At 49.3% G+C, this 22251-nt stretch overlaps 1 protein-coding gene across 3 annotated transcripts in view; it reads left to right on the forward strand.

Moving 5' to 3' along the window:
* SSH1 (slingshot protein phosphatase 1) overlaps positions 1-22251 on the forward strand; it is a 61587-nt gene extending 39336 nt beyond the window's left edge. For all 3 annotated transcript variants that reach the window (XM_077876047.1, XM_077876048.1, XM_077876046.1), the window contains 8 exons: positions 2080-2274; positions 3547-3640; positions 4957-5085; positions 7597-7643; positions 9092-9238; positions 10777-10977; positions 13014-13581; positions 16180-22251. In XM_077876047.1, the coding sequence (XP_077732173.1) occupies positions 2080-2274; positions 3547-3640; positions 4957-5085; positions 7597-7643; positions 9092-9238; positions 10777-10977; positions 13014-13581; positions 16180-17433 (2635 nt within the window). In that variant the 3' untranslated portion in view covers positions 17434-22251. The remainder of the gene's footprint in view (positions 1-2079; positions 2275-3546; positions 3641-4956; positions 5086-7596; positions 7644-9091; positions 9239-10776; positions 10978-13013; positions 13582-16179) is intronic.

Below are 22251 nucleotides of genomic sequence, written 5' to 3' on the forward strand. Positions count from 1 at the left end.
CTCTTAATGGGTGTGAAATGGTATCACTGAAGTTTTGATCTGGATTTCCCCAATTGATTAATACCGGGCATCTCTTTACGTGTTTATTGGCTATTTGTACATCACCTTTGGAGAAAAGTCTATTCAGTTCCTTCAGACAGTTTCTAATTTTTTTTTTCATTGTTGAAGTGCACTGTTCTTATGTATCTACGGTTCCAAACTCGATGCCAGTGTGAATTTGGTATTCTTTATACTTGGCTCATGCTCGGTTTGTACCATGATTGGAATGCCCCACGAATGCCCCCTCTGCCAGGCACTGGGCATCTGAGGAGGCATACAACAGATATGATTCCTATGCTCGTTGGGGGAGGTGGCCGTAACCCACGCCGAGTGGCGTGTTGTACCAGAGAGCCCAGGGAACACGTTCTCACAGGTGCCTCGCTACGGGATGCAGGGTACAGGGCCTGGGTGTGTGTGTGGGGGGGGGGGGGGGGCTCCTGCACACTCTGCTTTGGGGATGAGGTAGCCACGAGTAATATAGGTCAGGTGCTTCTCCAAACCTGGCGCACATGCACACACCTGAGAGCCTTCCTCCTCCTTGAACTGCCGCACTAAGTACTCCTGTAGTGAACACAACACGACAGTCTCTCTCTCTCTCTCTCTCTCTCCAGTAATCTGGAAGAGGCTCAGGGGAAAGCTGGTGGCATATGATGAGAAGGGTTCTACCCAGTGTTTCATGCACTTTGTTCTCTGAAATGGCGAGACTCAGGCAGAATTCTCCCCTGGGCCACAAGTCAGTACAGCGCTGCATTTTGACCTCGTCTGTCACTCTACACTGCCTTCAATTCAGGCTCCTTCTGGGAAAATATCACAAAATCAGAATTCTCGTGATGTCCCAGATGTTTCTTGTGCCCCTGGATCATTTCTTACCTCTTTCTCTACAGGCAAATAGAAACTAGGCCCACACATTTTTCCAAACTTTCAGGAGCAACACTAAATTTAGTAAATACGCAGCTCAAGCCTGTTCCCCCAAGCAGGGTAGCGCTAGGACAGCTGTGCCTGAGTGGAACGCGTGCGTCGGACGGCAGTGGTTTTCATACCACTGGTGAGCCCTTCAGGCCCAAGGACTCTAGCTCCCTCCAGGGCTTCCCATTCCACCTTTCATCCATGCATGCATGGGTCACCCCATTCACTGAGAAAGTTTTGTAAAAAAACAAGTTTTTATTTAAAAGAAAGAAAAACTAAATTTTTGTAAAAGAAAAAAAAAAGATGACTAAGCTGAGCATTACCATACACATTTTCCATGTTGTTCTTTCTGCCCCATGCTTCCTTCCCAAACCTCTTGTACATCTTGTTTCTCTATTAATGTGAGTTCCTAGCACTTATTTCCCTAAGAGATGTAAGCTTCAGAGTTGTTAGAACAGTGATGGGAAAAGGTCATAAGAAGTAAGTCATTCAGGGACGCCTGGGTGGCTCAGCAGTTGAGTGCCTGCCTTCTGCTCAGGGCGTGATCCCGGAGTCCCTGGATCGTGTCCCACATTGGGCTCTCTGCATAGAGCCTGCTTCTCCCTCTGCCTGTGTCTCTGCCTCTCTCTCTCCCCCCCCCCCCCTTTGTGTCTCTTATGAATAAATTTAAAAAAATAAGTTATTCAGAACGCAGTAAAGCGTGTCTGTCACAAGTTAGACTCTTTCCTCCCACTCGCTGGGCTTGGCAGTGGTTCCTGTGTTCAAGGTACCCACAGCCTCACAAGTCAGTCTGAATTCTTGGGAGTTCATTGATGGAGTGCGAAGTGACATGTGAGCCAGCCTGGGTGGGAGGGTTATGAAGTTTGTTCTGTGTCCTTGTTGGGAATGGTGACGGCTGTCCTATCCACCCTCGGGCTTGAAGCACATGTCTCAGAGACTAGCTCTGTGACCTGGCAGCCTGGAGGTTTTGGGCCGCCTTGTGTTCCCCACATTACCTTATACACACAGCAACTCCCAACTCAAGGTGAGTCCTTGAGGGATCACCCTGCCCCGTTCTCCACTCCTGTGTTGAGGTAAAAGCCTAGCACTCTCTGTACCTCCCCAGGCCTGACCCTGTCCCTGTCCTTACCCTAGGTCTGCCCTGCAGGTCCTTCACAAGGCCTGCGAAGTGGCTCGGAGACACAACTACTTCCCCGGGGGCGTGGCTCTCATCTGGGCTGCCTACTACGAAAGCTGCATCAGCTCCGATCAGAGCTGCATCAATGAGTGGAACGCCATGCAGGACCTGGAGTCCACACGGCCTGACTCCCCGGCCCTGTTTGTGGACAAGTAAGTGCAGTGCTGTCTCGCCTTCACCCTTGCCCACCCCTGTGCTGGGCCAGTCCCTGAGTCGCATGAAGTCACACTTCCCCGTAGCTCTTGATTGAGGGTCTCCTGCCCAGGACCAGCATTCCAAGCAGGGACTCCTAACCTACTGCCCACGGATAATGTTTAGCTTAGAGAAGGATCCGTGACTGCCACCCCACTTGTGAAGCTAGAGACAGATTTGGGGGTGCGTGCATCTCTGGGGAGCAGCTCCATAATGCCCATCAGCTTCTCAAAGGAAAGTGGGACCCACATGTGTCACCGGCTCTTGGGCAGTGTTCTGGGATCTACCCCTTCGTCTCCACGTGGCCAGAGACTTAATTCCCAAAGCCTTTTCCTCTATTCTTAGGAGTATTATACATCCCTCATCCTGGGATCCCAAAACACGACTGCCTCCATGCTGGCCAAAGGCAGCCTGCCTGAGAGGCTGCAACAGTGAATCACGTGGCTTATGTCGTGTGGCCACCGGCAGAGCTCATGCAGCCTGAGGCTGCATAAGTGCAAGTCCAGGTCCAGAAAAAGGAAATGGCTCTCTGCTTCTATCTTGGTCAGGATCCTCCTCCCCTAGACTCCTGTGCGTCCCTCTGGGACTGTGTTACAAGGACTATGGGCAGAGAGGTCAACTTGAATGAGGAGAGGACCGGAAGCCACATTCTGTGAGGCCCCAAATGATGAGAGGGTTGGGGAGAATGATAGTTGCCTTTGAATATATAAAAGGGGCCTCCGTGGAAGAATTAATCCTGGTCTGTGTAGAACCAGGGGCTGATGGGTAGAAGTTACAGGGTAACACAGATTCTCTATGTAAGAAGAAGATAATGGGAGCCGGACATAGTTGGGACTATGGACTGCCTCTAGACACAGTGATGTCCCCACCCCCAGACGTGTTCAGACAGAGACAGAAGGGTCTGGAAGGTGGTGGGTGGACGTTACTCTGGTGCTCCCAGCGTCTTGTCCTGAGAGCCTGATTCTCTGCAGATCTGCACAAGGAATATGCTTTCCAGCCATTGTTTTGTGCTCTCCATCTGCTCACCACTCTGTGGGCTCCCATGGAAGTTCCAGACACAGAGCAGGACCACTCTGTCCCTTTTCCCTCCTCCCAAAAACATGCACACCAAGAAGGTAGCTCTCTGAGTCCAGGCCATGTTCTATGTAGCCTGAGAGCATCTGGTGTTTCTGTAAACACTGATCTCAGGCTCTTTGTCATTCTGCGACTTACTGAATGTCATTTCTTTCCAGGCCAACCGAAGGGGAAAGGACTGAGCGCCTTATCAAAGCCAAGCTCCGGAGCATCATGATGAGCCAGGATCTAGAAAATGTGACCTCAAAAGAAGTAAGAGAGCTCTTCCCTTAGTAGGCCAGAGGTCACACAGTGTTCATTTATCCTGTTGCCCAAAGCACAGAGAGGCCTTCCTTACTGGTCAGCTCAGCGGCTCTCAGAGGCTTTTTCCCCCTGGAGGGCTTAGCAGAGAGAGCGCAGGCTTTAGAGTCTGACTCTAGTTTGGATCCAGCTATGCTGCATACTGATGGGGCCTTGAGCAAATTTCCTGATCTCTCTGAACCTGCAAGACCTTTGGTGATAATTTCACGAGACCTGTGGATTGCAATGGATTGCACCGAGACACGTTTTTCTATTAGTGTCCTTTCCTCTGCGTTGTGTTTTACTGAGATACAGCAAACAAGATCTTGTTTCTTACTTCAGGATTATCACTTACCAGCAAGTTACTGACTCTGGACTGCCTTCTATTGTGCCTTCAAAATTTTTCTGGATCACTTTTCTTTTTTCAGTTGCTTTTGGTTCAAGGAATGCAATGAATTATTATGGTAGCTTAAACTAGGCAGATATAAGGGCTTGGAAGGGCCGTTTAAAAAACCCATATATCAGGACAGCCCAGGTGGCGCAGCGGTTTAGCGCCGCCTTCAGCCCAGGGCCCAATCCTGGAGTCCCGGAATAGAGTCCCACGTTGGGCTCCCTGCACGGAGCCTGCTTCTCCCTCTGCCTGTGTCTCTGCCTCTCTGTCTCTCTGTTTCTGAGTAAATAAATAAAGTCTTTTTTAAAAAAAGCCATATATCATCTTTTATTAGTTAATACACATTAAAAAAATCATATTATGATGCCTCCCAAAGCAAGATGAAAACTAACAGTATGTGTTGCCTGTGATATATTTGATTTTTTTAAAAAAAGATTTTATTCATGAGAGAGACACAGAGAGGCAGAGACCCAGGCAGAGGGAGAAGCAGGCTCCGTGCAGGGCGCCTGTGTGGGACTCAATCCCAGGACTCCAGGATCATGCCCTGGGCTGAAGGCAGATGCTCAACCGCTGAGCCACCCAGGCGTCCCATATATTTGATATTTAATCGTAAAAATATAAGTGCCTTAACTGAGTAGAAGAGATCCCATGTGAATGAGCCTCTTCATATAAAATAATCAGCTTTTCCCAGTCAGGCTGACTTTGAGGCTGTGGGTCCTGCATCTCTACCACCTGCATGTGTGCTTACTATGGGGTAAAAAAACAAACCACAACACCAACAAAACACCTTTTTTGAAAACCACCGCAGTTGAAGTGGTGACTTGACCTCTTTGGAGGTGGGCCACTGTCATTTTGCTTTATGACAAATCACTTTTTCCTGCTGTTTTCCACTCCACAGATCCGTAATGAATTGGAGACGCAGATGAACTGTAACTTGAAAGAATTTAAAGAATTCATAGACAATGAGATGCTCCTTATCTTGGGACAGATGGACAAGCCCTCCCTTATCTTCGACCACCTTTATCTTGTAAGAAGCACAGCGCACGGCAGGGTCTGGTTGGGGGAACATAAATCAACAAACCTTGATTGTTTGAAGTTTGCAGCAAAGTCAGAGAGGGGGAGAGAATTTGTGTTGCTGGAACCTCAATCCTGGCTGTTCTGGGAACTCCTGTCTTTGACCCCCTTCCTCTGGTCTGCCCTAGTTTGCTCTCAAGCCAGATGTCTGAGATGTGGCTCCCAGTTGAGCTGTGGGGAATTGTTTGAAGGCTCTCTGACATAGGCCACGTCGGCAGTTCTCAGACTCTCTCCATCCTTGGTCTGCAGTCAGTAACACAGAGGCCCCGTCCAATTTCCTCCACGTGGTTTGAGGGCTCAGAACCCCAGTTCTCACCAAAACCCAGAATTTGCCTGGGCATTGCCGAGATGTGAGAAACAGTAGGGAAGACAGACCGAACCCCCAAAACACAGCTTCTTCCCCTCTCTCTGTCCGCATGGCTACTCTGTGCACTGTTCCCAGGCCCATCAAATGGACAGGCCCCAGGAGCACCACCAGGGGGTTGGGTTTTGTGGATTCTCCCTACCTCCATCTCTTGCTCAGATTCTCTTAATGCTATAAATCTCCATAGAAGGCAACTGGCTAGTTCTCAGTCTCTCCGAGAGACTATAGAGGAAAGCATGTTACTAAAATTAGAGAAGCAATACAGTGTGAAGAAAATTAGACCCACCAGGGCCAAGTTCCCACTCCCCAGCCTAAGCAGCCATGTAACCGGGTCTTTTCCTTTTCTCCTTCATTCCATAGCATGTGGAATGATCACGAGGATTAAGTAAAAGACACATTTAACGCACTGAGTGCAGTTTCTGTAGGCGCTAATACGTGGCAACCATTGTTACAGCAGAAGTCACTTCCTGGGAAAGTGGAGGAAGTGAATTTGCTGCTGAAGGCATGAACAGTTTTGTTTCCTGCCCACAAGAATTAATTACTAGTTCTCCAGATCCATGTGTCATAATATATACTTAGTGTGTTAAATAAATATATATATAACATATATATTTTTAATGTATTTATGTATTAATCCGTATATATGTATATATGTGTGTGTACACATATATATATATATTTAATACTTATATTAAAACGTCTGTGAGTGTGTGGATTTGAAGCCTGTATCTCAAAAGCCGTCTGGCAGCACTGGGCTCTAATCTTCTCTCTGGGAAGTTGGTGGTTTTTCCTAGTGGAAACAACAGAAGGCAGGCTGTCTCTCCACTAGGTGGTGATCACAGCAAGAGGATGCTCACAGACTTACTGAGCTTTTGTTATTTTTTTCAGTGTGGTTCGGTGCTTTATGTCACTTTTTCCATGAGAGATACTAAAGGAATTTTTATGTTTGAGCCTCTCCCTCCCCCATGAAAATGCAGCTAGCACCCATACTTGTCAGCTCCGTTGGGCCTCCTGCAATCTGTGTGTCCTGAGAGGTCTACCCCCCTGAGAAAGGAAGTTTTTAGGGAAACTCAGGGGAGTCTTTTGCTCTTCGTGACTCTGTCATTTGCATTGCCACAGAGTGACATGATAGCTCTTTCTTTGCTTTTCCCCCTCCGTGTTCCCAGTAAGCTCAGAAATGGAGGGTTTGTTTTTTAATATGCTTTAAAAGGCATTAAATTAAAACATGCTATGGAAGGTTCAGAAACACAAGTAACTCTAGAGAAGAAAGCAAAAATTTTGCATTTCCATTTCATAAATCTAGGCGTAGTCATTGTTATTATTTTACTATATTTATTTTCCCATCTTCTGGGATTTTTTTTCTTTTTATGTCTATAGAGCTTCTTAAAAATAGAAAAGGAAAGACTCATACTCTTTATATAGTTTTATATCCTGTTTTCTCTTTTTAAATTGTTTTCATTATGTGGCATTTCCCTGTGTCTTTAAACAGCCACCAAAAGTAGGATTTGTTTTTAATTGCCCCATCGTGTGCCTTCGTCATCATTTATTTTACTAATTTCTTGTTGGTCCTCTGAATTGTCCCCATTGTTTGTCGTTGCACATAACCATAAATATCCTTGTGCGTAAATCTGTGTGCGAATTCTGGGCGTTTCCTTAGGGCAGCTGTTTGTAGGTGGAACGGCTGGGTCAAAGGGTGGGAGCTTTGAAAAATACTTCCCCAAAAATGTAGGCAACTCCTGCTTTAAATGAGTGTTGTGTGAAAGTGCCCTCTCCCCAGTGGGAAGCTGGAAGTCACTGCCTCTGGTGACAGGACCTGCTGGAGCCTTAGGAAAGGAAGTAGTGGTGAGAGGGGATATAGGTTTTGCTGTTTCACAAAGGCCAGGGGGCAGCCAGGGCCTTCCACTCTGGCTGACGACGCTGGGAATGCCTCGGGAACCTGCTTTGCTAGTGGCTTCTTTCAGTTCCGTCCGTTGTCTGAGGCCAATGGCCATGAAATAACCATCTGCCCCCCCTCCAGGACTAGCCCACACCGTACATCCCCTAAGCAGCTCTGAGGCTGACATGTGACACTCACGGGGGTTTGTGTGATCTGTCCCCCAGGGCTCTGAATGGAATGCATCCAATCTGGAGGAACTGCAGGGCTCAGGGTGAGTCTGCTCCCCTCGTCTTCTCTTGTCCTTCCAGGCAGCTTAGAAACCCCCAAGATTGAGCCCTTATAACTGCCTACACCCTGTCTCCCATCTCCCAAGGGCTGGGCTGATTTTGCATAGCTAAACAGACGAGCTTCAAAATGCCACCTCCTGAATAATTCATGACTTTTCAGTCTTAAGGGGGGTGGGGTGTGATTGTGTATGTCACCAAGAACAATTTATAATCACACTCCAGTGGCAGAGGACAGCCTGGATACTGATAGGGCCATGACCCCCTCCTGGGCCCCACTGGCCCTGCACAGGCGCTGGCAATCCTGGTATGGACACACACACCTGTCAGGCCAGTTGGCAACTCTGATCCCAGGACCACTCTTGTTCTACCTGAGGTTATACTTTGGGGCCTGCCTGGTGGGAATCTTGCAGCTGAATACTTAGTGTTGGCCAGAAACATATGTTCATCTTAGTCTGAGAAATGCCCAGCAGCAAGAATTAAAAAAAAAAAGTTTAAATCTAGACCTTCAAGAACAGATGTCTGGACATTTTTTTTTTTTTAAACAACACAGCCACAAAATCACCATTCTGTGGATCTGACATGATGGCATTCTTGAATTACTGCATTTAAAAATCAAGACTAAACAAATCTTAAAATATATCTTTAGAACTACTGGTTAAGATGTGTTCTTGCAACAGAAAGTGTTCTTAAAATGTAGAATGATACTATATGCTTTCTCTGGTTGGGAATAAATAAATGATTTTAAAAGGTATTTTGTAAAACATTTATAAGTATTTTCTTACACCCTATGTGAGGTATTTTCTAACTCCTGAAATTATTTTGGTCTTCCAGGAATATAAGTATCAAGTTTAGAGAACTAGAGAACCTGCATTCAAAAACCCCCTCCACTGTTTATTTATTTATTTGTAGTCTGCCTTGTTTCAAAAATATTTAAGGCAATTCTCAAGGACATAAATAATGGATGGCTATATTCTACTCTTTTAGCTATTTAAAAGTGGAGACTTTTTTTAAAGCCTGTGTTTATTCGTAACGGTTACAAAGTTTGAAACTTTGAGTGTCTGAAAACATATTTAAGTAATACATATGTCTGTTTTCCAGAATTCACATTGCTTAGCAATACTTGGAACTTTCGTTTTGTAAGTTTTTTACAAAGAGATTAGTTCTTTATTGTAAATATCATACATTTTTGTCACATAGAGGGCATTTGGAAAACGCAAAAAAAAAGAAAAAAAAAGACTAAGGAAAAACAAAAGTCCCACTGAAACATACCTACTTTATGAGTATTTAATTTTTTTCTTTGCTCAATTTTCTGTTACTTTTTTTTTTTTTTGTAATTCCTCATTCTGATTCTCCACAATTGTTCTTTCTTTCTTTCTTTCTTTCTTTCTTTCTTTCTTTCTTTCTTTCTTTCTTTCTTTCTTTCTCATTACAGTGTTGACTACATTTTAAATGTCACCAGAGAAATAGATAATTTTTTTCCTGGCTTATTTGCATATCATAACATCCGAGTCTATGATGAAGAGACAACAGACCTTCTTGCCCACTGGAACGAAGCATACCATTTTATAAACAAAGCAAAGTAAGTGGGTTGAGAAGCCAAAGAAACTGGTCTGGCAGATGCTGGGTGGGCAGAAATTAATGGCAATCCCAGACCCAGATGTCTCTGGTTTGTGGAGCCTTTGCTGTCTGTGGACTTTTGGTTTTAGAGCGTGGGACCCCTTGTACCAAAAGAGCACAGTCACTGATCTTCTCAAGGTAGGGGCCCCAGTGAGTCTTTTTTTCACCCGTCATCAATTGTGGCATCGGACCCCACTTTTGTCATCAGCGCTGCTTCTAGGCAAGAATCTGATATCAAGTGGACATTCTTGGGAACTCTGTCTATGGGGAGTCGCTGAGCTGAGGGAGGGAGGAGAGTGAGGTCGTAGACTGTGGGTACCTTTGGGGCTGCTTCCCCAAAGGAAGCTGCTGAGGCAGAGGCCCAGGGTATGGCCCACAATGTACCTGAGTTAGTGCACTTTTCCTGTTCAAAGAATGGGACGGTCCGTCAGAGGTCTCCATTGCCCTGAGCTTGTTACTGGTGTCCCCCATCTCTTGTCCTCCCCTTATTCTCCTATGGAGCAACTCTGCCTTACGAAAGTCCAGAACAGAGAGAGAGAAGCCTTTGCAATTCTTTGGAGAGGAGCCCCGTCTTCTGCTTTGTACCCCTTCTGCTCAAAGCTCTGTAGCATGTCCTTAGCAAATCTTAGTTTGTTTGCATTCCTGGGGGATTGACTCCAGACCAGCAGTCAAACAAAAAAAAAACAAAACAAAAAACAAAATGCACTGACAAATAGGGATGAAGTTGAAGCCTGGGGTCTAGGAAGGGAGCCCAGACCCACCTGACGGGCCAGCTGCTTCCAATATAAACAGGCAGGCTGGTGGGTCTGCCTCCTGTCCAAATAAAGCCTCCCAGGTGCAGCCCCTTTGAACATCATGGTCCCCTCCCATTCTCCAGCCCGCTGAAGTCTCGAGAAACGCTGTCTGTTGGCGGCCTTGCCATTTCTACCACAGTACCACTTCCTTACGAACGACCAGCCCACCTGCCTTCTACCCCTCGTCCAAATCCAGGGCACTGCCATCCTTGGTCTGGCTCTCCAACCCTCCTTGTCTGGCGAACATCTTGCCTGCCCCAGGGCCTCGAAGCCTTCAATTCGCTGACCCCGTTTCTCTGCAATAACCCCGCGCCCCGCCTCCATCTGTTGTGGCAGCTGTGTAGCTTTTGCAGATGCCCCTTTCGCTGCCCCTTCGCTTCCTGCAAAAAAAGAATTTGTGGTCTCCTGGCCTGTCCCAGCAATCCCACTCTGTCCCTGAAGGCGGCCTGATTTGGGAGCTCTCCCTGTGCGACTTGGCAAGGCCAGGACAGATTTATCTCGATTTCCCATTGTGTGCTAATTGATTTTGCAGTGAAGTTATTTCCTTTCGAGGGTGTGTGGCCATCTGCTGGATAAATATCAGGACATGGGGAGGGGGGTCTGGACACCGAGATAACTTCAGGGTTTAAAAAAAAAAAAACCATTGGGTGAAATCTAAGAGAATGAAATCGTTGAGGTTTTTGGACACTCTCTCCCGCCTCTGCAGGAGGAACCATTCCAAGTGCTTGGTACATTGCAAAATGGGTGTCAGTCGATCCGCTTCCACGGTCATAGCCTATGCGATGAAGGAATTTGGCTGGCCTCTGGAAAAAGCGTACAACTACGTGAAGCAGAAGCGCAGCATTACACGGCCCAATGCGGGCTTTATGAGGCAGCTGTCTGAGTATGAAGGCATCTTGGACGCGAGGTGGGTGAGCCTCTGTGGGGAAGGATTGGCGAACCGAGCGGGCTCCCGTCCGGCCTGGCAGCGGCCTCTGGAGGGGGAGCTGGGCCGAGAAAAACAACTATTGTTTGGGGTTTGATTAGTGGTTTCCAGGAGGGATCTGTTTGATTTTGTTGGCACACACAGAAGGCTGTTTTGCTGCTAGAGGGAATGGTGCACAGCTTCCACTCCAGGGCATGACGTCACGAGTGGCACAGGCCTGTGGACGTCCCTGTTTCCTGAGCATCTGCTTTGCACCAAACCCCATGCCAGGCCTCACCACCAGGCAGTTTCAAGGACTGTGAGTGAACCCTCTTCTGGCACTGATGAGCTGGGCCCTTAGGGCAGGCTTGCCAATCTCAGCCTCGGTGTCCCCCTCTGAGTTGAATTAAAGCCTGCTGGGGAGGGCTGATGGGAGATTTACCTGAGTACCGTACAAGTTAACCTTCGCAGATGCTTTGCTAGACCTGGCTCATGATAAATAAAATGCAGTTTTTGACATCTCTAACCCCCACCCAGCAAAGGTCTGCAAAGCACAGGTTGCCACTGTCCCCCGTGTATGGGGGGATGAGGAACTGACACTGGAGGTTAGCTTATCTTATATCGAGCGGTGGGCAGCAGCAGGGAGAGAGCACACCCAAGTCTGTTGGCCCTCAGGGTTCCTGTGGAGGGGCCCCATGGAGGCTGATCCCCGCTGGATGCTGGAACTCACTTTCTTCCTGTTCCCCTCCTTTTCTGTCTGGATTATTTCTGACTGGTATTATGAGGAGGCCACAGGCTCAGTCCACTGGTTTCTTGGGCAAGTGTGAGAATGCAGGAATGCCCTGGCAGGGTGGAACGGGGGTCTGAGAACAGTCCTGGACATCTCTAGAGTCCCTTTACTGTCAACCAGGGAGCTACGGACAGGTCCCCAGGCAGAGCCCCAGGATGATGAGGAGGGGGAGGAGGAGGGAAAGGAGGCGGGTGCATCTTGCCCTTCTTCCTCTTTAGCCCTTCAGATGCTTGCTGCCTTCAGGGGTTTGCAGCCTTCACAGCCTCACCCGGGGTCTTCAGGCCAGGGTTACAGCCATGAGGCACTGATCTTGACTTGTAGCCCCATCTAGGGGCCCTCCTGGCCTTGCCTGGACTGTGCACACAGAGCATTCACCAGTGTTCAAGGTGCTTCCGTGCATTGCAAAACAACAGCAGGTCCTTAATTCCCAATGTCTTTATACATTGACTTCTCTAATCGTAGCCCACACAACTATGTGATGTTGGAATGAGTATGGCCCTGGGGGTCATGGGGGTGACTTACTGACCTTCACGTTAAAGTTTTCTCTCCTTTTTTTTTTTTTTTTTAGATCTTTACATTAAAACTGTGTTATGATAATACTATCATGGTATTATAAGACCTATTTTTATTTAAAAAAATTTTTTTAAAGATTTTATTTATTTATTCATGAGAGACACAGAGAAGGCAGAGGAGAAGCAGGCTCCTCACAGGGAGCCCAATGTGGGACTCGATCTTGGAATTCTGGGATCACGCCCTGAGCCTAAGACAGACGCTCAACCACTGAGCCACCCAGGCGTCCTTATAAGAACTGTTTTTAAAAGTGATCTGTCATCTATCTAACCAGAAAAAAAAATCTCATATTTTTCTCTGATTGTCCCAACGGACGCATGTGTGCTTTGCGTTTGCCCGTGAATCTGCATGAGCTCTCTGCTTCGGTCCTTGCTATCTCCCTCCAATACAGGGAGGAGAGGATTGTTACTCCTTTTGACACATGGAGAGCCTTAGTTCATAGAATGAGACGGGACACCGAGACCGTGGAGGTCTTTGAGGTTTAGACTGCCTTCACATGTCTGCCATGGCGTCATTGTGTGGCAGTCATTTAAGGCTTGAGCCATGGTGGTTGAGGGTCTTAGCACCATTTCTGTCAGCCCCGAGCTATCTCTTGCTGGCTCACCACTGCCCTTCCTCCTGCGACCCTCTGGACACTGGCTCCTAATGATGACCTTCCTCTGCTCCCCTCCCCCCACAGCAAACAGCGGCACAACAAGCTGTGGCGCCAGCAGAGCAAGACCTGCCTCCAGCAGCCTGTGGATGACCCCGAAGGGTCTGGGGACTTCTTGCCAGAGACCTTGGACAGCGGCCCGGAGGCCCGGCTGCCCTGTTTGGACGATGCCACCCAGCCTGGGTTTGCAGACAGCAGAGCTCCAGGGGGACCCACTCTCCCCAGCTGCTTCCGGCGACTGTCAGACCCCCTCCTGCATTCCCCCAGTGACGAAACTGCCAGCTTGGTCCACCTGGAGGATCTGGAGAGGGATGCTCTGTTGGAGGAAGCAGCCGAGCCAACCGGGGCACACACGCCAGCCAGACCTCCCCAAGACTCTCCTGACCGCTGTGAGAAGGAAGTGAAGAAGAAACTGGACTTCGGGAGCCCCAAGGCCCGGAGTGGCTCTTTACCACAGGTGGAGGAGATGGAAGGGGAGGAGGCCCTGGGAGCAGGGCGGTGGGGGCGGCCCCCGCCCCAGCTTGATAAGAGCCTGCTCAACCGGGAAAACCTCAACAACAACAACAGCAAGAGGAGCTGTCCAGACGACTTCGAGGTAGGCAGGGGGCCAGCATGGAGGGCGGAGGGCAGCGGCTCCCGTCCTGCCAGCGGGCCTTATGGAAGTGTGGCTGCAGGCTGCCAAGGAGTACGGGTGCACCATGGTTTCGGGGCTCTGCAGGGCCTGGCACACATTCCTGCTTGCCTTCTTTCCCCCACGCAGCTCTCAGGCAGAGCTCCCAAGTCGATTTCTTTCTTACGTAAAATGTAAAACAAAACTTAACCACCCCGCTTCAAAATTTATCAACACAAGGCCGGTCCTATTTCATCCCCACCCCACTCAACTTTCCCACACTCTGAATTGTCTTGAAACAAACCCCAGCTGTGTCGCTTCTTCATACCACGTTTAAGAAATTGCTAGGAAGTGCTCAGTGTTGTCAAGTGTCTGGACTTCCAACTCACTGTAATGCTCGGCCCCATTAGTCCCATGTAGCTATCACATTTGGGGGCTTTCTGCAATAAGGTCTTAGCAAGATGGCACCTGCTCAGAAAAATCAGTAATTCCACCAGGCTTTCCCCTCCTCCCAGTGGCCCAGGAGCCAAGGCTGGTTTTGTGAGGGGTGTGCTGTGTTGCCCACTTCTGGGTTCCACCCTACCTCTGCACTGGCTTTTGCCATGGCTGGGGCCAAAGAGCTTCACTTCCCCTGGCCTCACCGCCCATCTTCCAAGACCGCTGTGATTTGTAAGTGAGAGCACTCGGAAAGCTGACAGGTGCATTCCCACATCCAAAGGGTCTGTCTTTACCATGTTCTAATATAAATGAAATGGGAAATTAGATCTACTGACCATAGAACATTCCAGACCAAATGTTAATTACTCATGAATTTCTGCCGCCACTCCCCTTCCCTCAAAGAGCAAATACCCATAAAGAGAGGTGATACAAAACGTCTGTCCAGGGCAGCAGTGCCTTCATCAGTCTGAGATGGCACAGGGGTGAGTCATGAAAAATACAGTAGGGGTGGGTGAAAAGGTGCATGAAGGATATCCTGCCTTTGCTGGAATTTGAACAGGTGATGTTTTCTAAAGAATGGGACCAAGAGACAAGTACTCCTCCCCTTGTTCAACTCTTGTTTGTGCACTAGGGTGCCAGGTTGGTGAGCGGTTCAGCTGTGAGGGGTCTGAACCTCCTCTCCTCCCCTCAGCCTGATTAGCACCTGCTCATCCCAAAGGTCTTAGCTGAGGTTCAGCCACTCCGGGAAGCCTTCCCTCTGCAGAAAACTTTGAGCTCACCCCTCTCCATCCTCACCCTTGTCCTCAGTTTCCTGGTCCACAATAGACCCTGAGAGCAAGGACCATGTCTTGTTTACAGCCCCGTGCCTGATTCAAGTGCTGGTGCATGACAGGCACTCCTGAAATACAAGTTGGTTGAGTGGAGTGCCCCCCGCCCCCCTCGCCTGATTGCTCCTTGGGCTCCAAAAGGTAGTCCTAAATCTCTCACTGTGGGACTTTTCACCACGTTTTAGAACGTTAGGTTCTAAAGGTTTTAGAAGGAAACTTTGATCAGGGTTTAAGAAAACTTTCTGGGTCAAGAGTTCGGAGGTGATCAGGTCTCACTGTCCGACCTGGAAGCTGACCCCAGGAATCCTGACAACGTTAGGAACAGGAGACCCGGCCTCCCACCTCCCCCCAGCACACGTTCTCCATGTGTTCCCCTGCAGCCTCTATGGATCATGGCTGGGTTTCCTTATGATGCCTTCAGTATTGGACCACTCCATGACTTGGGGGCCCTATGTGCGTGACCCAGGATGGGATAAGGCCCTGATGATCAGGGCCATGGGCAGGGGGAGGGAGAAACAGGATGCAGCAGCAGCCCTTTTTCAAGAAGCCTTTGTTTTAGACTAGCTTGGGAATCCCACAGCTAAACCACTGTCAGGCAGAGGGTTGGTTGCCCGCATCAGCTCAGAGGAGCAGCCCTGGGATCTGTTGATGGGCATGTGAGGGAGGTAGGCTGTTGCTCTGCCCACCAGGAGGGTGTGGTGTGGAGGCGTATGTCATGCTCACTTAGAGCCAGGTAGGTGGCTTTCCTCGGAAAACAATGCAAACATGTTCTCCATTGGTATATAAAATCCACTTCAGCCTGGCTCCCTCATCTGGGACTGTGAGGACCCATGTTTGTGTCTATACTGGAGTCTTCCAAAGCCATTTTTGCCCTTGGTTTCCTCACTGTGAAGACCACACCCAATGGCTAGATGGTGGTTCCTTGGAGCCATGATGTGTATGTGCTGGAAGGGAAGAACTCCATTTTCAGGCCACAAACTCCCCAAGAAGAGATTCTTTCTGAAAGGGAAAGGAAGGGAGGGGCACCCATATGAGATGGTGAAGGTAGGGTTGAACAAGCCCTGGTTCTGACCATGCTGGATCTGTGACCCAGAGATTTGCCCAGTAATCATAGCCATACAGCTTCTGGGAAGTTTGGTTCAGCATCTCTAACCATCACTACTCATGGCCAAGTGGGTTCCAAGAGGCCTCTGTTCTGTGCTAACTGAAGGGTGGGCGCTGCCTCTCCGGTGCCTGCACAGCCCACTTAACACCCTCCTTGTGTTTTGTGGCGTCTGGCTCACTGTTGTATATTCACGATGTTCTTGTCACCTTTCAGCATGATGCTATATTTGGGATCCTTAACAAGGTGAAGCCTTCCTACAAATCCTGTGCTGACTGCATGTACCCTACAGCCAGCGGGGCTCCTGAGGTCTTCAGGGAGCGAGGCGAGAATCCTGGCGCTCCTGCCATCTGTACCCAGCCAACCTTCCTGCCCCACCTCACATCTTCCCTTGTGGCCCACACAGCCAGCAGGTCCCGAGCTTTAGAGAAACTGGCCTCTGGCCCAAGCGAGAGTCTCTCATTCCTACCACCAGCAGGCTCAAGGAGGTCAGACACCGGCGGCTCTGGGGCTGCAGCAGCCCCAGAACTACCAGCTAGCGTTTTGGAACCTTCCAGAGAAACCCAAAAAGTCCCGCCAAAGTCCCTCCTTTTGAAGAATTCTCACTGTGACAAGAACCCTCCAAGCATGGAAGTAGCGAAGGATGAATCACCACCCAAGAAAGATCTGAAACCAGCCAAGGACCTGCGACTTCTGTTCAGTAAAGAAGCTGAGAAGCCCACAACCAACAGCTACTTGATGCAGCACCAGGAATCCATCATTCAGCTGCAGAAGGCAGGTTTGGTCCGAAAGCACACCAAAGAATTGGAGAGGCTGAAGGGCACACCTGCAGACCCAGCATCTTCCTGTAGGGATGGCACCAGCAGCAGACTGGAGCCCAGCATACCCGAGGAGAACCCCGACCTGGCTCCTGTTCCTCTGCCGGGGCCCCCAGCCCTGCCTATCCTCACTGGGAGTGACGAGAAGTCAGAGGCCATCCCCTCTCCGTTGGAAGGCACCCCACTTAAGAGCCCCACTCCCTTCCTCTCCCGCCTAGATCACACCAGTCATTTCTCAAAGGACTTCCTGAAGACCATCTGCTACACCCCCACGTCCTCCTCCATGAGCTCCAACCTGACGCGGAGCTCCAGCAGTGACAGCATCCACAGCATCCGAGGCAAGCCGGGGCTGGTGAAGCAGCGGACACAGGAGATTGAGACCCGGCTCCGGCTGGCAGGCCTCACTGTCTCGTCCCCGCTGAAACGCTCACACTCTCTGGCCAAGCTTGGAAGTCTCAATTTCTCGACAGAGGACCTGTCCAGTGAGGCGGACGCATCCACCCTCACCGACTCCCGGGATGCCAAGTTGAGCGAGTCTTCCTTCTTGCATCAGCCCCCGGCAGCCCTGAGGAGCCCAACTGCGACCTCTCAACCATCAGGGAAATCTGCTTCAGAACACTCGAGAAGCCCCTCATGGATGAGCAAAAGCTGACCCGCCTCTTGCTGTAATCGGACGTGTATTTTCACATGGTCTCTCCCTTCGTTTCACTGTGGGTTTTGGCCGTGATTTCTCCTAAACAGTTGACATTCTCACTCTCCCCCTCTTGCCACAGAGAGGAAGAGAAAAAAATCAAGAATAACCCAGCACAAGAAGAAAGGGTGGTTTTGCCAGTCGGGTGGCCCAGGGAAGCCAAAAGCCGCCGGCCAGTAGATACAAAACTCCGATCCCCAAGTCCTGTGTTTTCAGGAAGAATCCTGTTTTAAAAAGAGCATATGCAAATATGCACACACATCACAAATACTCCATTTGCACCATGCAAACGAGTGGCAGCAATGAAGGCTGCCTCACCACGGCGCACGTTCCTAGCTCATTCAGGCCCTTGCGGGGAAACCCTGGGGTGACAGTATAAGTCCTACCTCTGTTCTTGCTGTGCTTTTTATTTTTAAAATACAGTAGTGTCCAAGGCTCGTTCCAGGGAATAATGCTGTGTCAGAAAAGGTTTTTCCAAAAAGAATTGAGGTGGGGTTGGGACCCCAAAAAGTGTTCAGACTTTTAAGTTGCCTACACCCAACACCTCTAGGTGAAGTTACACAAAGTCGTCTAGTTGTTGAAGCAACTCTGATGTGGCATGGAGATCATCTGTGCGGTTGACTTCTTTGTCCTGATGTGTTGTCCCAGCGGAGTGATGTGTCTGGCCGGCACTGGGGTGAGGAGGCAGGAGGTACCTGTGATGTCCTCATGCTGTGCCCCCTGGTCTGGGGAGCAGGACCCATGGAGCATGCACTGCATCTCATCTGCTGTTGAACCTGATGTGGTTGTGTTGAGGCTGTGAAAGTGCTAGAGAGTCGGGTGGGGGCCAGGAGTGGTTCCGAGACACAGATCGTCCTGCCAGGAGCCCTAGCCCCTTGGGTGCATGAGGTCACAGGAGCATGTTTGGGGAGGAGAGGGGGCTTTCATCAGTAGTGAGCCACCCTGCTAGTCCCTCTCCGGGAGCAACCCTTCAGCCGCTGCTCAGAGAAACAAGACCATTGGAAAGCTTCACAGATGTTTATAGTTGTCCCTTCCTTTGCTTGAGGATACCTCTTCCTGTCTCCCAGTGGCTCTTCCTGGCAGTGAAGACAGAGTAGAGGAGGGGTCTCTAGTCCCGGCCTGGGCTCTGGAGTGGGTCCTTTCAGAATGTGAGCTGTGCCCGTAATGCTGCCACAGGCTCTGGGCACATGGGTGGAGGGAGTCTGCTGCTGTTGGTTGGCAAGACAGGCTGGTAAAGTATTTTGAAGAGAGAGGTAAAAAGAACCTTGGTAGTAAGGCAGAAAGGCTTCATCCAAGGATTCCACACACTCTGGTGTACAGATCCATGAGCTAAGAATGGCTTTTACATTTTTAAGGAGTTATTTAAAAAAAAAAAAAATCCAATATGCAACAGGCACCATGTAGCCTGCAAAGCTTAGGAAATTCACGCTGTATCAGAAACCTTTATAGACAAGATTTGCTGCCCAGGGCCCTCCAAGAAGAATCTGGCATATTCGAAGGCCTCCCCTCCTTCTTGGACACCTCAGGCCCAACCCTTGCCTTCTCCCAGCCTAGACCTTGCCTACTCACCCCCATGTGGCTCTCACCGAGGGCAGAGTAGCTGTGTAGGTGCAGAGGCCGCTGGCCAGAGCTCTCCCAGAGTATGGTGTGCAGTCAGCTTGCAGCCAGATTTATTCAGTGAAGCTAGAAGCCCTCAGGTGCCAGCCAAGCTCCGAAAGTGGCCAAAAGGGCTGCCGTCTTTTATCTTACATTGGTCAGACCTGGGTCCCCAGGGGCAGCTGTTCTAGAGAGCACCCCAGGCAGGCTCCTCAGGACAAAGGGTGGACATAGGTGGTCCACATTTCAACTAATGGGTAGAGTTTATACAGAAATGCTCTCTCCAGGAACTTTCCCTCCCTGCTGTTAATTTTTTTTTTTTTTTACCATAACATTATTTTATAGGAATTTGTTTTCCCACCCCTGTCAATTGAAGTCACATTAAAAGGTGATTATCTATTTCATCCTGAAAACCCTCTTGTGCTGCCCCCATGCCCCCAGCCAAAAGAAACATCATCCTCAAAAAACATATCGAGTTCAATATGTTTTGCCAAATTAAATTTCACGTGGTGGCTCAATTTTTGTGTCGAATAATTCTTTAGATTTGATGCCGACAGGCTTATGTTGCTCTTGATGGCTCGGTGCGTGAGAACAATATATTTTTGAAAACTTTAATTTTGAAAGCGTAGGAGGAGGGTTACAAACTGGAGTGAGTCTTTGGCTCTTAGTTATCCTTTTCGTTTTCATAAGCACAGCTTACATGTCAGCATCTACGCAGACTAGGGCCTGGGTCCCCATCATCAGGGTGAAGTGGGAGCATTCTTGATTGGACAGGTAACACTCTGGCCTGTAGGAAAGGATACAACAAGCATTTCCCCGAAACCCACATCACCAAGAGCATTCTGTGGGGCCTGGGGGCACCCTAGCAAAGAGAGCCTCACGCTGGCCTCTGAAAAGAAGATCTGTGCCATAAGATATGCCCCCTCTTGACCAGTGCTCTGCCTGGAATCTGCTGATGGCAACCATGCCGAGCATGGGTGGCACAAGTCAGAGGCAGGGGTTTCTGCTGTGAAAGTCATTGATTGTGGTGACTGCCATCTTCAGGGAATGCCCTTGTTGAAATAGAGAATGGAGATTTGCTAGATCAACTGGAAAATCTCCCTGAGCCTTGGACTGCTTTTCTAGTACCAACTCACCTTTCTGTCTTTTACTTGACTTCATGTGGTAAGCGCAAGTTAGAACTTCCCTAGATCGTCATCTCGCATTGATCCGGGGTAGGGTCGGGGTCTTCTTGTCAAGTATGAGGGTGCAGCTGGGCACAGAGAAAAAACCACGCTGCCCTCTGACCATGATTCGATAATGCCCATTTCAGTTTCTTTGCCTTGGCGTTACTTCGAGGTGTCGGACTGATGTTCCCCACCGCATGAACTTAAGAACAAGGCTTCTTGCCCTTGGCATTCCCCGGTTTTTTGTTCTCTTTGTGGGAACCCATGCCAACCTTGGGTGCTGAACAGCATGCTCCTGGGTAGTGGCACTCTGTCCGTCATATGTGAGACCACTCACCAGCTGCTCCCCAGTGGCCGCACTGTCTCACCCCCTCTGTCCCACCCCATGCCTCTAGCCAAAAACCATTCCAGCCTATTCTTAAGCTCTTCTCCTCCTGAATAAGCCCAGAGGGTGCCACAGGGTAGAGCCAACATTGCAATAGAATTCACATTTTCAGGACAGCCCTGATCTTCGCCACTCTTGTCTTTCTACACAGGCCAGACCCCAGAAGGTTCATGACTCCCCCTGCCCCCCTGGGGCCATTTCTCCCCAGTGGGGAGAAGTGATGCGTCCTTTAGTCAAGTCATATACTGACCTTACCCAAGGTGTCTGAATATGAAAGACATGTTCTCTGTTGACCAGAAATGCTTTGTTCCAGCACACATCCCACCCAGCCGTACTCTGGCTTGCCACCTAGCAGGGCTTCCCCCAGACCCAGTGAGGGCACTCACTTGACCTCTGGCAGGAGAGCTAGGCAGGCTAAGGAGTCTGTGACCCTTAGCTCCACTCCCACTGTGCGGGTTCTTGCCAATGCTGCATGCCAAACTGTAGTCCACTGACCCCCCCACCCCCACCCCATGCTCAGCTTCTTGGTCTTTTTATTGTGTACGACTGAGTTTCTGTGTCTAGGAGTTCACTCTGCATACATATATATATATATGCAACTTGAATCAAATCACCTTGTGGGTCCCTTCTCGCCCATCCACACATGTGCCCTGTCATGCGAGTACAAAGCAGATCACCTGACCGATCTGGAGTGGGGCTGTGTGCAGCGCTGCTCTCGATAGACCCAATGCGACCTCCTTTTGTCTTGTAGTGGGTGCCACGGCCCTGGCCCCATCCAGCCTCTTCAACAGGAGTCTTTATAACCAGCCCACCGGTTCTCTGCTGTCCTTCGTGTTGGCTGTGCCACACAAGAAGGTGGCTGCTTCCCCCCCACCCCGCCCCTTTTCCGACACTGTAATTATTGTTTTACAATTGAGTGCCTTAATAATAGTTTACAAATACTGTGTATTTATGGGAAACTGGTAAGCTGTCACCTTCTGTGATTGGACCTTTGCCTTGTCAGTGGTGGTTGGCGTGAGGGCCGGAGCTTACCCTACCTCCTACTTGTGCTCATCTGCTGTGCAGTCATGTGCAGGGTTGGGGGGGTTGGGGAGAGGAGTGCCCCCCCACCACTGTCCAAGGAGCGACAGTGGTTCCTGCAAGCGAGGCAGGCACTAGCTCACCTTGTGTCCCACAGTAGGAAGGAAAGCACAGAATTTGGTTCGCTAGCCAGCTGGGGCGGCACCTCCTCCACTCCCCCACCCTCACCCCCATCACACAGTTGTTTCACAGAGATGTGGTTACCACCTAGGCCACCCTGTTTTCTCCTCTGTTGGTGTCCCAAGCTCTCTGCAACAAAATGCAGGAACAGACACCAGCCCCTGCAAAATCAGGAGCTCTGTAAGATAAGTTCTTTGGTTTTCAGAAGCTGCCAGTGGGTTCCAGTGTGTTGCGTTAAGATATCAATGATTTTTTTTATTCTATTGTTTTCCTTCGTGTTTTTTTTTATATTATATATTTAAAAAGCAGTATCTTTTGTACTGTGAATTTGCAGTAGAAGATGCATAATGCACTTTTTTTTTTACTTCTGTTGGTGTGTACTGTAATAGTCTGTGTGCTTCTTGTGATGATAATAAACTTTTTCTTTATAAA

Source organism: Canis aureus, chromosome 27, assembly GCF_053574225.1.
Source record: "Canis aureus isolate CA01 chromosome 27, VMU_Caureus_v.1.0, whole genome shotgun sequence".
Classification (NCBI taxonomy): domain Eukaryota; kingdom Metazoa; phylum Chordata; class Mammalia; order Carnivora; family Canidae; genus Canis; species Canis aureus.